General features: G+C 41.4%; 1 protein-coding gene across 1 annotated transcript in view; it reads right to left on the bottom strand.

The window, feature by feature from the left end:
• cdc40 (cell division cycle 40 homolog (S. cerevisiae)) overlaps positions 1-17727 on the bottom strand; it is a 159915-nt gene that overhangs the window by 75043 nt on the left and 67145 nt on the right. The window contains exons 7-10 of the mRNA XM_078542583.1: positions 17470-17609; positions 9580-9654; positions 7555-7600; positions 4475-4576 (exon numbers count right to left, since the gene is read on the bottom strand). Coding sequence (XP_078398709.1) covers positions 4475-4576; positions 7555-7600; positions 9580-9654; positions 17470-17609 — 363 coding nt within the window. The remainder of the gene's footprint in view (positions 1-4474; positions 4577-7554; positions 7601-9579; positions 9655-17469; positions 17610-17727) is intronic.

Raw genomic sequence — 17727 nt, 5'->3', positions numbered from 1 at the left:
GTAGAACTGAAAAACAAAAAAGGAGCAATCACATTGCTGGGAGTGTACTATAGGCCCCCAAACAGTCAGAGAGAAATAGAAGAGCAGATATCTAGGCCAATTTCAGAGAAGTGTAAAAATAATAGGGTAGTAATAGTGGGGGATTTCAACTTCCCCAACATTAACTGGGTTAGTCATAGTGTGATAGGTTTAGAGGGAGCGGAATTCTTAAAATGCATCCAGGAGAGCTTTTTAAGCCAGTACGTAGAACGTCCTACAAGAGAGGCGGTGGTCCTGGACTTAATTTTAGGGAATGAAGCTGGGCAAGTGGCCGAGGTATCAGTGGGGGAGCATTTTGCAGATAGTGATCATAACTCCGTTAGATTCAAGGTTGTTATGGAAAAGGACAAGGATGGCCCAGAAATCAGAGTTCTAAATTGGGGGAAGGCCGATTTTAATAAGGTCAGATATGATTTGGCCAGAGCGGACTGGGAGCAGCTCAGCAGGTAAATCTGCATCAGAGCAGTGGGACTCATTCAAGAAGGAAATAGGGAGAGTACAGGGCCAACATATTCCAGTAAAGACAAATGGTGGGCTAACATATTCCAGTAAAGACAAATGGTGGGACCAACAAATCCAGGGAATCCTGGATATTGAGGAATATACAGGATTGGATAAAGAGAAGGGAGCCTTATGGCAGATACTGAGGGCTTAAAACAGCAGAAGCCCTAGAGGAGTATAAAATGTGTTGGGGGGAACTTAAAAAGGAAATTAGGAGAGCAAAAAGGGGGCATGAAAAAACATTGGCAGGTAAAATAAAGGAAAATCCAAAGTTATTTTACAAGTACATTAATAGTAAGAGGATAATTAGGGAAAGAGTAGGGCCCATTAAGGACCATAGTGGTAATTTGTGTGTGGAGCCGGAAGACATAAGTAGGGTTCTAAATGAGTACTTTGTGTCGGTGTTCACAAGTGAGAGGGATGACGTGGGTATGGAAATCAGGCAGAAGGACTGTGATATAAATAAAGAAATTAGCATAGAAATGGAGGAGGTTCTAAGTGGTCTGGCAGGTTTAAAAGTAGATAAATCTCCAGGCCCGGATGAAATGTATCCCAGGCTGTTGAGTGAGACAAGGGAGGAGATAGCAGGGGCGCTGACAATAACTTTCAATACCTCTCTGGCCACAGGAGAGGTGCCGGAGGACTGGAGGACAGCCAATGTGGTACCATTATTCAAGAAGGGAGGAAGGGATAAACCAGGGAACTACAGGCCAGTCAGTCTAACTCAGTGGTGGGGAAACTATTGGAAGCAATTCTGAGGGACAGAATTAATCTACACTTGGAGAGGCAGGGATTAATCAAGGACAGTCAGCATGGTTTTGTTAAGGGGAGGTCATGTCTGACCAATTTGATTGAATTTTTTGAAGAGGTGACCAGGTGTGTAGATGAGGGCAATGCATTTGACGTAGTGTACTTGGACTTCAGCAAGGCTTTTGATAAGGTCCCGTATGGGAGACTGATAACGAAGGTAGAGTCCATGGGATCCAAGGCAATTTGGCAAATTGGATCCAGAATTGGCTAAGTGGCAGGAAGCAGAGGGTGATGGTCGAGGGGTGTTTTTGTGACTGGATGCCTGTGTCCGGTGGGGTTCCACAGGGATCCGTGTTGGGTCCCTTGCTGTTTGTGGTATATATAAATGATTTAGACTTGAATGTAGGAGGGTTGATCAGGAAGTTCACGGATGACACAAAAATTGGTGGGGTGGTAAATAGCGAGGAGGATAGCCTTAGGTTACAAGAGGATATAAACGGGCTAGTCAGATGGGCTGATCAGTGGCAAATGGAATTTAATCCAGATAAGTGTGAGGTGATGCACTTGAGCAGGACAAACAAGGCATGGGAATACACGATGAATGGTAGGACCCTGGGAAGTACTGAGGATCAGAGGGACCTTGGTGTGCATGTCTGCCGGTCCCTTAAGGTAGTGGGACAGGTAGAGAAGGTGGTTAAGAAGGTATATGGGATACTTGCCTTTTTTAGCTGAGGCATAGAATATAAGAGCAGCGAGGTTATGCTGGAACTGTATAAAGTGCTGGCTAGGCCACAGCTAAAGTATTGCGTGCAGTTCTGGAATCCTCATTATAGGAAGGATGTGATTTGCACTAGCGAGCGTGCAGAGGAGATTTACCAGGATGTTGCCTGAGCTGGAGAATTTTAGTTATGAGGAGAGATTGGATAGACTGGGGTTATTTTCCCTGGAGCAGAGGAGATTGAGGGGGGACATGACTGAGGTGTATAAAATTATGAGGGACTTAGAAGTAGTAGTAGTGGTAGACAGGAAGGAACTTTTCCCCTTGGTGGAGGGATCAATAACCAGGTGGCATAGCTTTAAGGTAATGGGCAGGAGGTTTAGAGGGAATGTGAGGAAGAATTTTTTCACCTAGAGGGTGGTGGGAATCTGGAACTCACTGCCTGAAAGGGTGGTAGAGGCAGAAACCCTCATAACATTTAAGAAGTATTTGGATGTGCACTTGTAATGCCATGGCATACAAGGCTATGGGCCTAGCGCTGGAAAATGGGATTAGAATAGTTAGGTACTTGTTTGACTGGCACAGACTCGATGGGCCGAAGGGCCTTTTTCTGTGCTGTAGACCTCTACGACTCTATGACCCAGGATAATGCTCTGTGGGCCTGCGTTCGAGTCCCGCCACGGCAGATGGTGGAATTTGAATTCAATAAAAATCTAGAAGTAGAAGCCTAATGATGATCATGAAACTATTGTCGACTGTCATAAAAGCCCATCTGGTTCACTAATGTCTTTTAGGGAAGGAAATCTGTCGTCCTTACCTGGTCTGGCCTACATGTGACTCCAGACCCACAGCAAATTGGCTGACTCTTAAATGCCCTCCAAACTAGGGAAACTAGGGATGGGTAATAAATGCTGGCCTGGCCAGTGATGCCTACATCCCATGAAAGAATTTTAAAAAAGGAACAAAAATGCTGCCTTTGTAGGCGCTTTCACCCGAGGCAGGTATGCTGAACTGGGAAATTTTCTGATTCTTGCAAAAGATGAAAATCCAGCCCATAATGGGGGAAATTTTACCATGCCCTTGGAGGCAGATTTGGTGATGGGGGGGCACAAGGAAAACTGAAAAATATGTTGTTGGACAAAAATGCCGACATGCTCTGAAGAAGTCATATGGACTTGAAACGTTAACTCTGTTTCTCTCTCCTCAGATGCTGCCAGACCTGCTGAATTTTTCCAGCATTTTCTGTTTCCATGCTGACATGCTCCCACTTTTCCTGGAAGCGATTTCTGTGTGCTAACGGCAAACTGCCCAGCAGTGGTGGGAAACTGATTAATGTAGTTAACAAAGCATTTTGCAGGCATTTTCTGAGGGCAATGGAATTTTATCAACAGTGCAGGAGCAATGCAATTTCTGCTCACAGGAGGCAAGAGCATAATGGGAGATCGATTGCCATGAAAATAATATGCAATCTGCATGTAAATTGGCAAGCCTGAGGTCATCGGCAGGCAGAGACTTGAAAGAATATGATTACATTCTGGAGGCTTACGTCACGGATAGTGCTGGTGGTGAAGAAGTGGCTGCAGTTTCCTCCATTTTGTCCTGCCCTCCCTTGGCCAATTTGCCTCAGCAACACTCTCACAGAAAACACAGTGAAGGCTGCTGGCTGCCTTTTCATTTGTATGCTCTGAATAGCCTTTCATTCTCCTAAATTGTACATCCCTAATTGTACGGTGATCCCTGAGGTGCCCTCTTAATTGGACGCCTCCTAGAAGATTGTACTGGCAGTCCCACTGCTGCGGTGATTGGGTTCATGACCTGAGAATGGTCCCACCAAACAGAAAAACTTCAGATGAGAAAATTATAGATTTATAGACAAAAAAATCAGTTGATGATATTTATTATGAATTTGCCACACTAAAATAGGAATTAGTTGAAGTGTGACATTTTACTAAGCTGTAAAAAAAGAACTTGCATTTATATAGCGCCTTTCATGATCACCGGATATCTCAAGGTGTTTTCGAGCCAATCAAGTACTTATGAAGTGTAGTCACTGTAGTAATGTAGAAAACGTGGCTGCTAATCTGAGCGCAACAAAACTTGCTCAAATGGCAATGTGATAAGGATCAGATAATCTGTTCTTGTGGTGTTGATTGAGGGATAATTATTGGCCAGGAGACTGGGGATAACTCCCCTCAAGTGACTCTTCTTTAAATTACAGCCACCTAAGAGGTCAGACAGGATCTCGGTTTAATGTTGCATCAAAATATGGCAGTTCTGATAGCATTGCACTCCCTTGTAGTGCCAGCCTTGTTTTTTTGTGGGAAATGAACCCGGAACCTTCTGACTCAGAAGCAAGAGTGCGACCAACTGAACCATGGCTGAAACTCATACAGTTAACCCACACTGTACATATCATACAAGATGCTTAGAGAATTTCAAACACTAAAACAGAGTATTTTTACGTACCTGTCTCAGTGTCCCAGAGTTTAAGGTACCGGTCATAAGCAGCACTAAGGAACTGGGTGCCATCATTGTTAAAGCATATGTCTCGCACAGCTTTACTATGACCTTAAAGAGAAATAAAGAGGAAAAAAATGTATATTAACACTGATGACATCAGTGGCTATAAATGTTTCTTGGCAAAATTCACAGAACATAATCTTTGTTGACTGTGGCTGTAAAACAAAACAAAGTCTGCCTCTTACACTGAAAACAACTGCATTAATGTTGACTCCTAATCTCCTTGAAAAGGACATCTTTTAAAAAATGTTTTAATAAGAATTTTAAATATACATTCTATACAATCAGATTTATTCAATGCAGTACACATTTAATGTTTCATTCACTGGAAAATGATTTTTATTTTAAAGTATCTTTTAGATAAATCAGTACACAAGCAGTCGCTTGGTAATACAGGACCATTGCTGAAAAGAGACATGTTACCGAAGCTTTACATCTTGCACTCATCAATCAAAGGTGGGACCCTTCGCACAGTTTAGAATGTTTATTCATTTAAAAACTGCAAACTTTGCATGAAGTGCACCTTTGAATCTATTAAAATGTAAAGGTTGTGGAATGCTTGAATGCTGAGACCCTTAAAGATTTGATTGCTTTTACACATGAATTTTAATTTTGCATAACAAATTGATGATAATGCTCCTTTTAAACTTGGCTGTTGTATAATCAGCTTTCTGTTGTTTGTAGACTTTCTCCTGACAATATTCAATATGATTGACTTTGCAATTGGTTAAAAAATGGTAAACAAAATTATTTTAAAAAACCAACTTAGCACATATGGAACAGCTGTGCAGCATCACTACTTTATTTAGTTATTGTTAAAGTATGCTTTTGGCCTCCAAATTCATTGTTTTGTTGTGTGGTCTCCTAGGTGGAATTTGGGGGATTTTTTCAGATGGTTAATGCTGTTTAATATAGCTTTTTAAAAATCACACTGCTCTGCATCATTAGCATGAGATGGCAACAGGCCATGTTAACAGGCATAGCAAAGTCATTTTAACTATATTAAATTGCAGCTTTGTCCATTATCTTGTCCCCATGATTTGATTTACCAATTTTCTTTTTTAAACGAAGACTAATTGGTATCAAGCATTAGCCAAATTGCGTGAGGAGTACTGAAAAAACAAATACAAGCATATGTGTAGTGTGTTTTGAAAACGGAATAAAGAAAAGTGAATGGCAGGCCATTCATTACATTTTGATACATTTTGAAGAGATAAGGAACAATGAGATTCTGGAACCATTTTACAGAGGGAGCGTATTATTACTGATGGTGAGCAGAAGTAATGTTATCACCCCTGTAAGTCTATTTGTCTGTAAACAATATATTTCAAAAACTAATGGATGGAGTTCAACAAAAGTTGATACACAGCTAGGCAGTGGCCCAAAGAAGAACTGATTAGATTTTGGCAAAGATGTGGATCAGGATCCTGGAATTTTTTTAAAGGATCCATTAACATTGGAGATAGGGCAAATAGACTTTTTTTTAAGAATGTTGAGAGTTGTTTTACTTAGAATGTTGTTGATTGTTTTAAAATGTTGTGGATTGTCTCAGGTCCTGTGATGTAATTTGTTACAGCTGTAAAAATGTGAGCAGAGTTTTCAGAACAGGTTGTTGCATGTGGATTGGCCTGAAGCCTCTTCAGTGAGATGGAAGCTCTTAATAAAAGTATTTCTTTTTTCAGTTTTGCCATTACAAAGCATCAAGCAAAGCAGGGAAAAACGTCAAGGAAGTGCTGCCTAATTGTAATAATGTTGAATTAATGGCAGAAGTATACACACTGTTGAGTGCCCTCTTCATCTAATGTTATCACATCCATTTGACCCTTTGAATTTTGCAGGCCTGGTGGTCTGTTGGCCCATTGATGGATACGTCCCTGCAGGAGGTGATGTACTAGGGCAAAAATTTATTTGGTAAATCTTAAAATTTTGGTAGGACAAAGTTTAACAAATTGGGATTATCTGTGGAATTACTGAATTTCCACCTTACTGAATAGGTCTTGGTCTGCACTGCTTTAGCTTCAGGGGGAGATGGTGGTGTAGTGGTGATGTCATTGGTAGTAATTCAGAAGCCCAAGCTAATGCTCTGGGGACATGGGTTCAATTGCCACCATAAAATTTGAATTCAGTTATTAAATTTGGAACATAAAACTAGTCTCAGTAATGGTGACCAAGACAACCATCATCAATTGTTATAAAAACTCATCTGGCTCACTGATGTCCTTTAGGGAAGGAAATCTGCTATCCTTACAACCAAGCCCCTTAGTTGCATTTGAGACAGCAGCTCATCATCACCTCCTCGAGGACAATTAAGGTTGGGTAACAATGCCGGCCTTACAACAGACATCCATGTACCATGAATGAATAAAAATTTACTTTTACGTTTAAACTGTTAAGTGAAGTCTTCAGTGCAGCCCATTTGGGTGGTGCACACTGAAAACAAGTTCATATGCTCAGAAATGTTACGGTTTTAACCTGGTATAGCTCAGATTGCAATTGTTGAAAAGAATCTAGTAAATTGATAATTCAGGATACGTGCTTTCTTTAAGAAGTAGGGTAGTAGGCATAGTGGTATTGTCACTGGACTGGTAATCAGAGACCCAGGATAAGGCTCTGGGGACTCGGGTTCGAATCCCACCACGTCAGATGGTGGAATTTGAATTCAATAAAAATCTGGAATTAAATCATGAAACCATTGTCAATTGTCATAAAAACCCATCTGGTTCACTAATGTCCTTTAGGGAAGGAAATTTGCTGTCCTTACCTGGCCTGGCCTACACGTGACTCCAGATCCACAATAATGTGGTTGACTCTTAAATGCCCTCTCAACAAGGGCAATTAGGGATGAGTGAAAAATGCTGGCCTAGCCAGCAATGCCTGCATCTCGTGAACGAATAAAAAAGAAATTACAACTTTTAAATGAGTAATTGAAATTACCTGTCCTCCTCTCTGCCCAGGCAATTTAGGATGACCAATTTTGCTTGCATATCTGACCATTCCCATTGCATTCAGAACAGAATTGTACTTACCAATAAACGTTCTAATGCATCTGCGGTCGTTGTAAACTTCCCAAAGCTGCAAACAAAACATTTGTTACAGGGTGAAAAACGTATATTGCTTTCCAATTCTCCTCCTCGTCTCTCCAGGTTACAAATCCATTGCAGCTATGAGGTGGACAAGCATTCACCTCCAAGCTTGAACTAATCTAAATATTTAGTTCTCTGTTGGAAATCATGGAGTGAATAGCCTTGTGATAACTCTTCTCAGACAATGCCTCCCTGCTGTGGCTTTGGAGGTGTTCTCACCAACATGGCCAAGATCAGATACTCTTGTACACTAAGGATTCAAAAATTATGCTGTACAACAACAGCTTACATTTATGTTGCATCTTTAACACAGAAAACCTGGGTGTTTACTGTCAACAATAAACTGTTCCTTTACAATAACACAATCTTGTACTGGCAGCCCAGCTCTACTTCTCCACCACTTCCATTGATCCCATGAACTGCTTTGTGCTGTCAGGAAACCTGTTTGAAGTTAAGTGACAATGAGCCAGAATTTCCTCCAACTGAACATCAAGAGATTGAAGACATTGTTTTGAGTTCCTGCTAAACTCTGCTCCCTTGTAACTGACACCATCCGTCCCTGGCTGCTCGCTCAGTCTGAACCACATTATGTGCAAGCTGGAACATTGTGTTTTATCTAGAGAGAAACTTCAAACCCCTTTTCAACTATATATCTACCTCTGCAATATCGTTTGCTTCTGTCCTTCCCAGCCCCATTGTGGCTGAGGTCTTAATGCAACTTAGTAACCTCCAGACTGGGTTTCTTCAATGTACTCTATGCCAGCCCCTTCACCTCCAAACACACTGAATAATTCAGAAGTCTGCTATATTCACCTGGATCTGAACTATCTCACGTGCATTCTTCAACTGTGTTTCTTTGTGGACATACATTGGTGCTTCTTCCCATGACGCTGAATTTAAAATCATCATTCTGATTTACATATGTCTTCAAGGCCTCACCCCAAGATGTATTGGCATCCTCTATAACTGTACATCTCTACCCACAGCCCAAGTATGGCTTTCCATTCTGTTAACCAACTCATCCCTACTCTCTCTAATTCTTTCACTAAACTTCATCAATCTCTTGCTCTACATCTTCACAGCCTGCCACCCCAAGCAAGCTTTAGTCACCTTTCCCAAGTTTATCATAACAGCTTGTTATATATTCCTTTCTTCCTCTGTGAGCCAGCTTGGCACACTATTATGTTAAAAATATATATTTGTAAATGCAAGATGTGGTTTGGGATAAAGAAAAAAAATCATCAAACTCTGCATGTTTAATTTTGCAGCCAATTTTAGGTGATTTTTTGAAATCCCTGTTAATTAAACATAGACTACTTTTCAATAAACCTACATTAATATCCTAATGCATGACCAAGTGACACCTATCTCGACAGCTGCAGAAAATCTAAATGAAACCAGGATAACTCATGCACTCATGCAAAATTTAAAGAGTTGACATTAACAGAAGCAGTCACGAGGGAGCTATTGCAAGGCTATAATCTAATCTTGATTCTAAAATTCAAAGGAGTAGCTCTCATGGCTTAGGATGTCATCTAAATTTCTCAGTTATGCAACTACCTTATAGTATACAGTATTATTTCCAGTAATCAAATTCATATTAAATTCCTACAGAAACTTAACCCTTCAACGAGGTTACCATAGTGAGGCATGTCATGGTATGTCAATGCTGGCCAAAATATGCATTGGCATAGAAGTACTAATATGAGTCACATGGGTCAGATTTTAACAGTCAAAATTATAAACAGCACAGAAATAAGTGGGCAGATGAAGTATTTACACTGAAAATATTCTTTATTTGGTTTTCAGGTGACAAAATAAATGTTCAAGGCTCATATTCATGATTCAAGGATGGTATCTGAATCCATTAGTTAGGTTATTTTGCTGTAATCCCACTAACCTTTATCTCTAACCTACTGCACCCTGGATAAATACCATTAGGAATGAAGCAGTGCAACAAACCTTTACCTTGATTTTACAGTCCATGGAACAGGACAAAAGCAAGTGACCAGATGTTGGAAACAATCGAATAGCACTGACACCCTGAAACATAAAGGATTGAAAATTACTTTTATAGCAATCATCAAGCACAACTAAAATTAGTCAGGATTAGATTCTTCCTGTTTTTGCAGATATAACATAATTGGGAAATTTTCCATATTGTCAAGTAGATGCCAGTGTTTAGCCATGCTGGAATAGTCTGGCTGAGGGGCAAACTAGTTCTGGTATGTGAGTCTTCAGCATAATATCTGGGATGTTGTCATGACCCATACAATTGCTGTATCTAATAAGCTTCTTGATGTCACCTGGAGTGAACAGAATTGACTGCACATCTGTACTTATGATGGTGTAGACATCAGGAGGAGGATTATTACTAATCTGTGTCCACTCCTGAAACCTTCTCAGATTCAGTGGCATGTGTCACTTCTGTAAGCAGATTCCCCAACCTATCGTGTTGATCCACACTATATGTGGGAACAGAACTCAGGAGTGTAACAATATCCACTTATTATCCGAACCAGATATTTGCCTCTTTGACACTTGCTCATGTGTCTTTCCAATCTTTCTAAAAGCGTACCAAGACAAAACTGGCTAATACAAGTGATGAAAACTTTTGTACAATCACTAAATTGCGCAGAGCACCAGGTTAGGGAATCATTGCAGTATCTTGTTTCTAAAATATAAGCATCAAGAAAAATGTAGTCATGGGCAAGGTGTTGCATCTGCGCCCCAATCACACTGAAAAATATCCCGCTGGAAGTGGTTCACAAATTTTGCTACCTTGAGTCAACGATCTGTCCCTTGATGCAGAGTTTGATACATGCATCGGGAAAATAGCTATCACCTTTGACCAACTTGTAAAACCAACATGTAATAACACCAAGCTGACTCTTAGGACCAAGCTGATGGTTTATAAGGCCGGTGCTCTCTCAGCACCTTGTTGTATTGCTGTGAAACAGGGGTGACTTATAGCTACAAGGAAAAGCAGCTCAATAAATTTCCATCTTTGTTGTCTGTAGCACTTTATGGGTATATTCTGGCAGGACAAAATCACAAATGCAGCAGTCCTCTCAAAGGCAGAGCTCCCAAGTTGTTGGCACTTATCAAACAGAAGTGGCTTTGGTGGACCAGGCATGTCTGCAAGATGGATACATATCCAAGAACATACTGTATGGTGGGGGAACTGGAGCCAGATGACCAGTGGGGCGCCCAAGGCTCCGCTTCAAGGATGCTTCTAAGCGTGACATGAAGGCCCTAAACATCGACCTGGGAGTCACTAGCTGGCGAAAGAGGGAAATGGTGACACCTACTGGCATGCACTGCCATAACAACCAGTGGCTGAGCAACAGGTGCCAAAGCCAAAAACAACAACTGACACCTGGCAACTTCACACCTGGTGCTTGTGGCAGATGCTGCCTCTCAAGGATTGGGCTTCACAGCCATCAGCAAAGGTGCACCAAATGAAGATACCCCACCTAAATGAATTGTTTGCTCCATGTCCATCATCCCATGTAGATGGAAAAATCCCAACACTTGTTTCTAAGATTAAACGTCTTGCTGTTCACACTCATGAAGCAAAAAAAGATATTTAAAACACTAAATACACTTGAGCTATGATTCAACAATAGAGACCATTTTGAACTTGAATAGAACATCAACCTAGATAAGATGCGAGCATACTCCAGATTCAAGATATGGCATTTGACAGGCAAAATAAGTGAGCGCTAAACTTGCATTACCACACTGCCTGCAAACCCAATACTAAAACCCTCCCATAAATAATGGAGAATCAAAGGACTAATGTAAATGGGGAACTGCAAAATATTAATATTAGTTAAAAAAAAAGTACTAGAGAAATTAATGGGACTTAAAGTAGATAAATCCCCTGAACCTGATGATCCACATCCCAGAGTGTTGAAAGAGGTGACTGTAGAGATAGTAGATGCATTAGTAGTCACCTTGCAAAATTCTATAGACTCTGGAATGGTTCCTGCAGGTTGGAAGGTGGCAAATGTAAAACCACTATTTAAGAAAGGAGGGAAGAAGGAAAACAGGGAACTACAGACCTGTTAGCCTAACATCAGTTGTAGGGAAAATGCTAGAATCTATAATAAAGGATGTGATAACAGTACAGTTAGAAAATAATGGTGGGATTGGGCAGAGTCAACATGGATCAGTGCTGGGATCCCAGCTATTCACAATCTATATCAAAGATTTGGATTTGGGGATTAAATATAATATTTCCAAATTTGCAGATGACACAAAAGTAGGTGGAAGTGTGAGCTGTGAGGAGGATTTGGAGTGGCTAAGTGAGTGGGCAAAAATTTGACAAATGGGTACAATGTGGAGAAATGAGAGACCTTTTTTGTTCATTCATGGGATGTGGGCTTCGCTGGCTGGGCCAGCATTTATTGCCCATCCCTAATTGCCCTCGAGAAGGTGGTGGTGAGCTGTCTTCTTGAACCACTGCAGTCCATGTTGTGTAGGTACACCTACAGTGCTATTAGGAAGGGAGTTCCAGGATTTTGACCCAGCGACAGTGAAGGAACAGCGATAAATTTCCAAGTCAGGATGGTGAGTTACTTGGAGGAGAACTTCCAGGTGATGGTGTTCCCATCTTTCTACTGCCTTTGTCCTTCTAGACAATAGTGGTCATGGGTTTGGAAGGTGCTGTCTCAGGAGCCTTGGTGAATTCCTGCAGTGCATCTTGTAGACGTTACACACTGTTGCTACTGTGCATCGGTGATGAAGGGAGTGAATGTTTGTGGATGTGGTGCTAATCAAGCGGGCTGCTTTGTCCTGGATGGTGTCAAGCTTCTTGAGTGTTGTGGGAGCTGTACTCATCCAGGCAAGTGGAGAGTATTCCATGACACTCCTGACTTGTGCCTTGTAGATGTTATCTACTTTGGTGGGAAAAACAGAAATACAGAGTATTTCTTAAATGGTGAGAGGCTGGGAAGTGTTAAACTTCAAAGGGACTAGGATGTCCTTGTTCATCAGTTGCTGAAAACTAACATGCAGGTACAGCAAGCAATTAAGAAGGCAAGTGGTATGTTGGCCTTTATTACAAGAGGATCTGAGTATAGGAGTAAGGATGAGACCACACCTGGAATATAGTGTGCTGTTTTGGTCTCCTTACCCAAGGAAAGATATACTTGCCATAGAGGGAGTGCAATCAAAGGTTCACTAGATTAATTCCTGGGATGGAGGGATTGTCCTATCAGGAAAGATTAAATAGGCTGGGCCTTTATTCTCTGCAGTTTAGAAGAATGAGAGGTGATCTCATTCAAACATATAAAATTCTTACAGGGCTTGACAGGGTAGATGCAGGAAGGATGTTTCCTCTGGCTGGGGTGCCTAGAACCAGGGGACACAGTCTCAGAATAAGGGGCAAGCCATATAGGACTGAGGCGAGGGGGAATTTCTTCACTCAGAGGGGGGGTGAATCTTTGAAATTCTCTGCCCCAGAGGCCTGAAGGTTGTTGAGTATGTTCAAGACTGAGGTCGATTGATTTCTACATATTAAAAATACCAAGTGATACGGGGATAGTGCAGGAAATGATGTTGAAGTAGAAGATCAGCCATGATCTCACTGAATGGTGGAGTTGGCTGAAGGGCTGAATGGCCTACTCTTGCTCCTATTTCTTATGCTCTTCTCACACTGCCTGTAAACCTTCTTCTTTCTTTCCATTCCCCTCAGCTTAACCCTTAAATCGCCAACCCCAAGAGAAGTAAAGTACAGTAAAGTAATGAGGTAATTTACTGGTTAGGGAGACTGGTAATGAATATTAGTTTTGATTTGGCAAGAATTGTACTTTATTCATAACACTGCACAGTGAACTTGGTATCAATCTTACATAGACTAGGTTGTAGTCCCTGGAATTTAGAAGATTAAAGGGTGATTTGATTGAAGTCTTCAAGATATTAAGGGGATCAGCCAGGGAAGACAGAGAAAAAATATTTCAGCTGGCTGGGAAATCTCAGACTAGGGGGCATAGTCTAAAAATCACAGCCAGACCTTTCAGGGGTTAAATTAGGAAACACTTATAGACACAGAGTGGCAGAAATTTGGAACTCTTCAGTAAAAGGCAATTGATGTTAGATCAATAAATTTTAAATCTGAGATTGATAGATTTTTCTTAACCAAAGATATTAAGAAATATGGAGCAAAGGTGGGTATATGGAGTTGAGTCACAGATCAGCCATGATCTCACTGAATGGCAGAACAGGTTGAAGGAGTTCAATGGCCTAGTCGTATGCGCTTTGTTATTTCATTCCAGGTTGAACTTTTAAAAACTAAACTCTTTTGCTCAATATTCAACATAACTCTATCCAGCACATGCATTTTCACTTATTTTAATTTTAAAAGTGCTGTTCTAGTCATGACTGGTGCAGGATTATTATCTGATGCACTTCACTTTCGCACTTTAATTACAAGAGACACATCAGTAAATAAATCAATAAATACTGAAAAAGCATCATCTATGTCATATGGCCCATTGAGACAGGCCATGTTTAAATTCAGGGTTTCAAAAAAATTAGACAGAGTTACATGAGAGGACATGTTTTATAAACCTTAATTTTATATTTTGAAAACTGTTCATCTCCCTGAGGCAGCTCTGTGCCTCAGGGAGATTTTCAAGTGCGCACCCACGTGCATGCGCGAAGTCTGCACTTGCCCTCCTCCCCTCCCCCCAACACAGGCAGTGCTGAGTGTTGCCACTGGCATTTCACGCTGGACGGGCTTTAATTGGCCCGCCAGTGTGAAATCGCAGTCCGGCCCTGACCACAGGCGGCTTCCCGACTGCCACCGCCGAGCCCGCCTGTCAAGGGGAAAATCCTCCCCCCAGTTTATTCACAACAAAACAGTACAGGCTTGCTATATCAAAGCAACTGAATATCAAACATCACAGCATAAGGTAACCAAAGAAGTGAAAATGAATAAAAATCCACCTGTTGTTCAGTCTAATATTTTTCAGGCTAGGCATTCCTTCCTTATGTTTCTTTTATTAATATGCAATGCACACAACAGCTAGAAAATACAGATTAAAAGCAGGGTTTTGAAACACTAGCCTATCAATATCCTGAGGGCTACCACTGACAGAAACTGAACTGGACTAGCCATATAAATATTGTGGCTACAAGCGCAGGTTAGAGGCTAGGAATCCTGCGATGGGTAACTCACCTCCTGACTCCCCAAAGCCGGTCCGCCATCTACAAGGCACAAGTCAGGAGTGTGATGGAATACTCTCCCTTTGCCTGGATGAGTGCAGCTCCAACAACAATTAAGAAGTTTAACATCATCCAGGACAAAGCAGCCTGCTTGATTGGCACCCCATCCACAAACATTCACTTCCTCCACCACCGACGCACAGTAGTAGCAGTGTGTACCATCAGTGATGCATTGCAGGAACTCACCAAGCCTCCTTAGGCAGCACCTTCCAAACCCACTGCAGTGGTTCAGGAAGGCAGCTCACCACCACCTTCTCAAGGGCAATTAGGGATGGGCAATAAATGCTGGCCCAGCCAGCGACACCCACATCCTACGATTGAATAAAAACAAATACTTGCTTTTTTGAAAGTTATTCAACAGAGTTGGACATGCAAACACTCAAATATATAATTATTTAAGGTTAAGGGGATCTTGTTCTTTGGCTGGAGAGCCAGTGAGAGGCCCACGTCACCACTTTTGGGGAAGGCCCGCCAAATTATGTGTCCCATTCAGGTACTTAATTGGACAGCGGATGCCCTTCCACAGTATCAAGGACACTGGAGGTGGAACTCCTGCCCGCTGAGAGCTGCTGGCCAGAGGTGCGGCACCCACTAGAGGCCTAGAATTGTTGATGGATCCCAGACCACAGGTGAGTGATGGTCAGACGGAGGTTGAGAGCAGAGGCAGGTGGGTGGTGTGCTCTCAGCAGGCCCACCCTTCCCGTTGTTGGATCCCTCGATCGAGACTGGGTGCCTTTGAATAAGGGACTCTCCTCAGGAGCCTGTGCGCACGGGTTGGCTTATTGTGCTCCCTGCATGGCAAGACCCCTGCTCGCCACTGGATTGATATCAATGGCGCTGAAATAAGGGCCTCAATTTGTAGTGGGGCGGGAAGGCCATAACTGGCCTCCCTGTCACAGACTTAATCCGGGAGGAGACGGGAGCGCAACAGAGTTCCCACTAGCCACCTCCCGTCTGATTATGGCAATGCTCTTTAATACTCTCTCTCTCTCTCTCACTCTCCAACCCTGGGAAAGTACTTGCCCTCTGCCACACTTCTCACCCTTGCACTAGTTTACCTACACTTAGGAAAGAGGAGAATCCATGGCATCTCATGCATTTTATTTTTCCTTGCTTGCTCACAAGAATGTCAGGTTGCTGAACAGTAGCACATCATTGCTCAGCAAAAATGGCAAATATCAGCTTAGAAAGACTTATGATTTCTAAACAAAAAGTTCAGAATTATATCAAAAATGATCACACTAAAGGCATTCTGTACAACAAAACAAATAATAAAGCTGTGCACTGTCGTAAATATATCCAAAGCTCCTATCGATTCAAAGGTGCCAAAATGAATTTTCTAGCTAATCAGAATGCTGAAGTCTAATGTTTGAGCTGCAATGTGCTGCCATAAAGGGCGAGGATTTGACTAATTATCCAGTTGGCAGCATAGGTGAACAACTACAGCCAAAATCAGTTACTTTGCTATTGGCAGTAACCTGTGGGTATTTGATAGACCCTGTTTCTGCTGTTGGAGGGAGCTGGCTTAATAAGAAGGATAGTCCCTTTTCATTCTCCACTTCAGCAATCCCACTGCACTGTAAATGGAGGAGTTGGCTCAGATCAGAACATTTGTTTGATGTTCCTACGTGGATACCAATATATAAACTGCACTTGTGTTCACTGATGTATTTTGGAAGAAATTCAAAAAGCAGTTTAAAGGGAGGGCAAATTAAGAGAGAAAGAGAGAGAGAGAGAGAGACAGAGAGAGAAGAGAGAAAAGAAAGACAGAATGTAGTTTCATTATATAAAGACAACAATGCCATGTTCAGATTAGGATCACTTTGGCAGCCTGCCTGACTGGGGATTATAGTCTATAGCTACAGGCTGAGAGAATGGGTGAGGTCAAAACAATATTACCAAAAATACAGTGGACTGTTCAAATTGCATAAGTGCCTCAAATAATTTAGTATAGTGACATATTAAACTGGTGAATAAAATCAGACCGAGATGTACATTTTACAATATTTAATTTAATAGGCAACATAAAAAAACCTTCCATTATCACTCAGTAAATACACTATTATGATGTGCAGCACTGAACTGCATAGGCACAGATAGCCCCAGGTTTTATAGCTATTCGGTGCTAAATTAAGTTATCTCAGCCGCATCATTGGTGAGGACACACAATAGCCCACAGGCAAGGGAGACCAGCCAAATGTATAATTTTTAACTGCTATCAAATGAGCTCTGTTGGAAGTCCATAACAGACAGTGAGTCAAGGATAGACCAGGCTTAGTGATGGTGTCCTACAGTTGAACAGATCAACATTTGTGCACAGGCTCATTTTGGTAAAAAGTCTGCATAGTGCTAGAAGAATGCACTACTGAAACACAAAAAATGAGTTGCTGTCTTCAGAACAGCAACTACAACAACAACAAAAAAAAATCAGAAAAAATAAAGCTGGAAAAACAAAATGAATCTTCTTAAAATTGTCTCCTAAATATCAGTGGGCAGTCATAATTGCTTCACTGGATTTTTCTTTAAACATTCTTCCAAAATAAATAAATAATTATAATTTGTCAGCCTTGATTTAACAGTGGCACTTAGCTAAAAGATACATAACACAGAAATTTGAAATGGTACCTTTGTATGTCCAGTCCATACATGCATCTGCTTCTTGGGAAGATAACACTTCTCAGGGGGTTGATTAGATCGTAAATTGATTCCAAGATCCTGAGGAATGTGGAGGTATGACCTTCCTTGGTAGTCATACATATCTTTGACTATAAAAAGATGGCACAAACCTCTTCAATGTCTTATTCATTGATCAATCACAAGTTTATCAGAGAATTAAAACAATTTTTTTTCAAATACAGGTCATCACAAAATTCTCTTACTAGG

Source organism: Cetorhinus maximus, chromosome 5, assembly GCF_964194155.1.
Source record: "Cetorhinus maximus chromosome 5, sCetMax3.hap1.1, whole genome shotgun sequence".
NCBI lineage: Eukaryota > Metazoa > Chordata > Chondrichthyes > Lamniformes > Cetorhinidae > Cetorhinus > Cetorhinus maximus.
The sequence above is the reverse complement of the archived record's forward strand: the minus strand, read 5'-3'. Positions and strand labels throughout refer to the sequence as shown.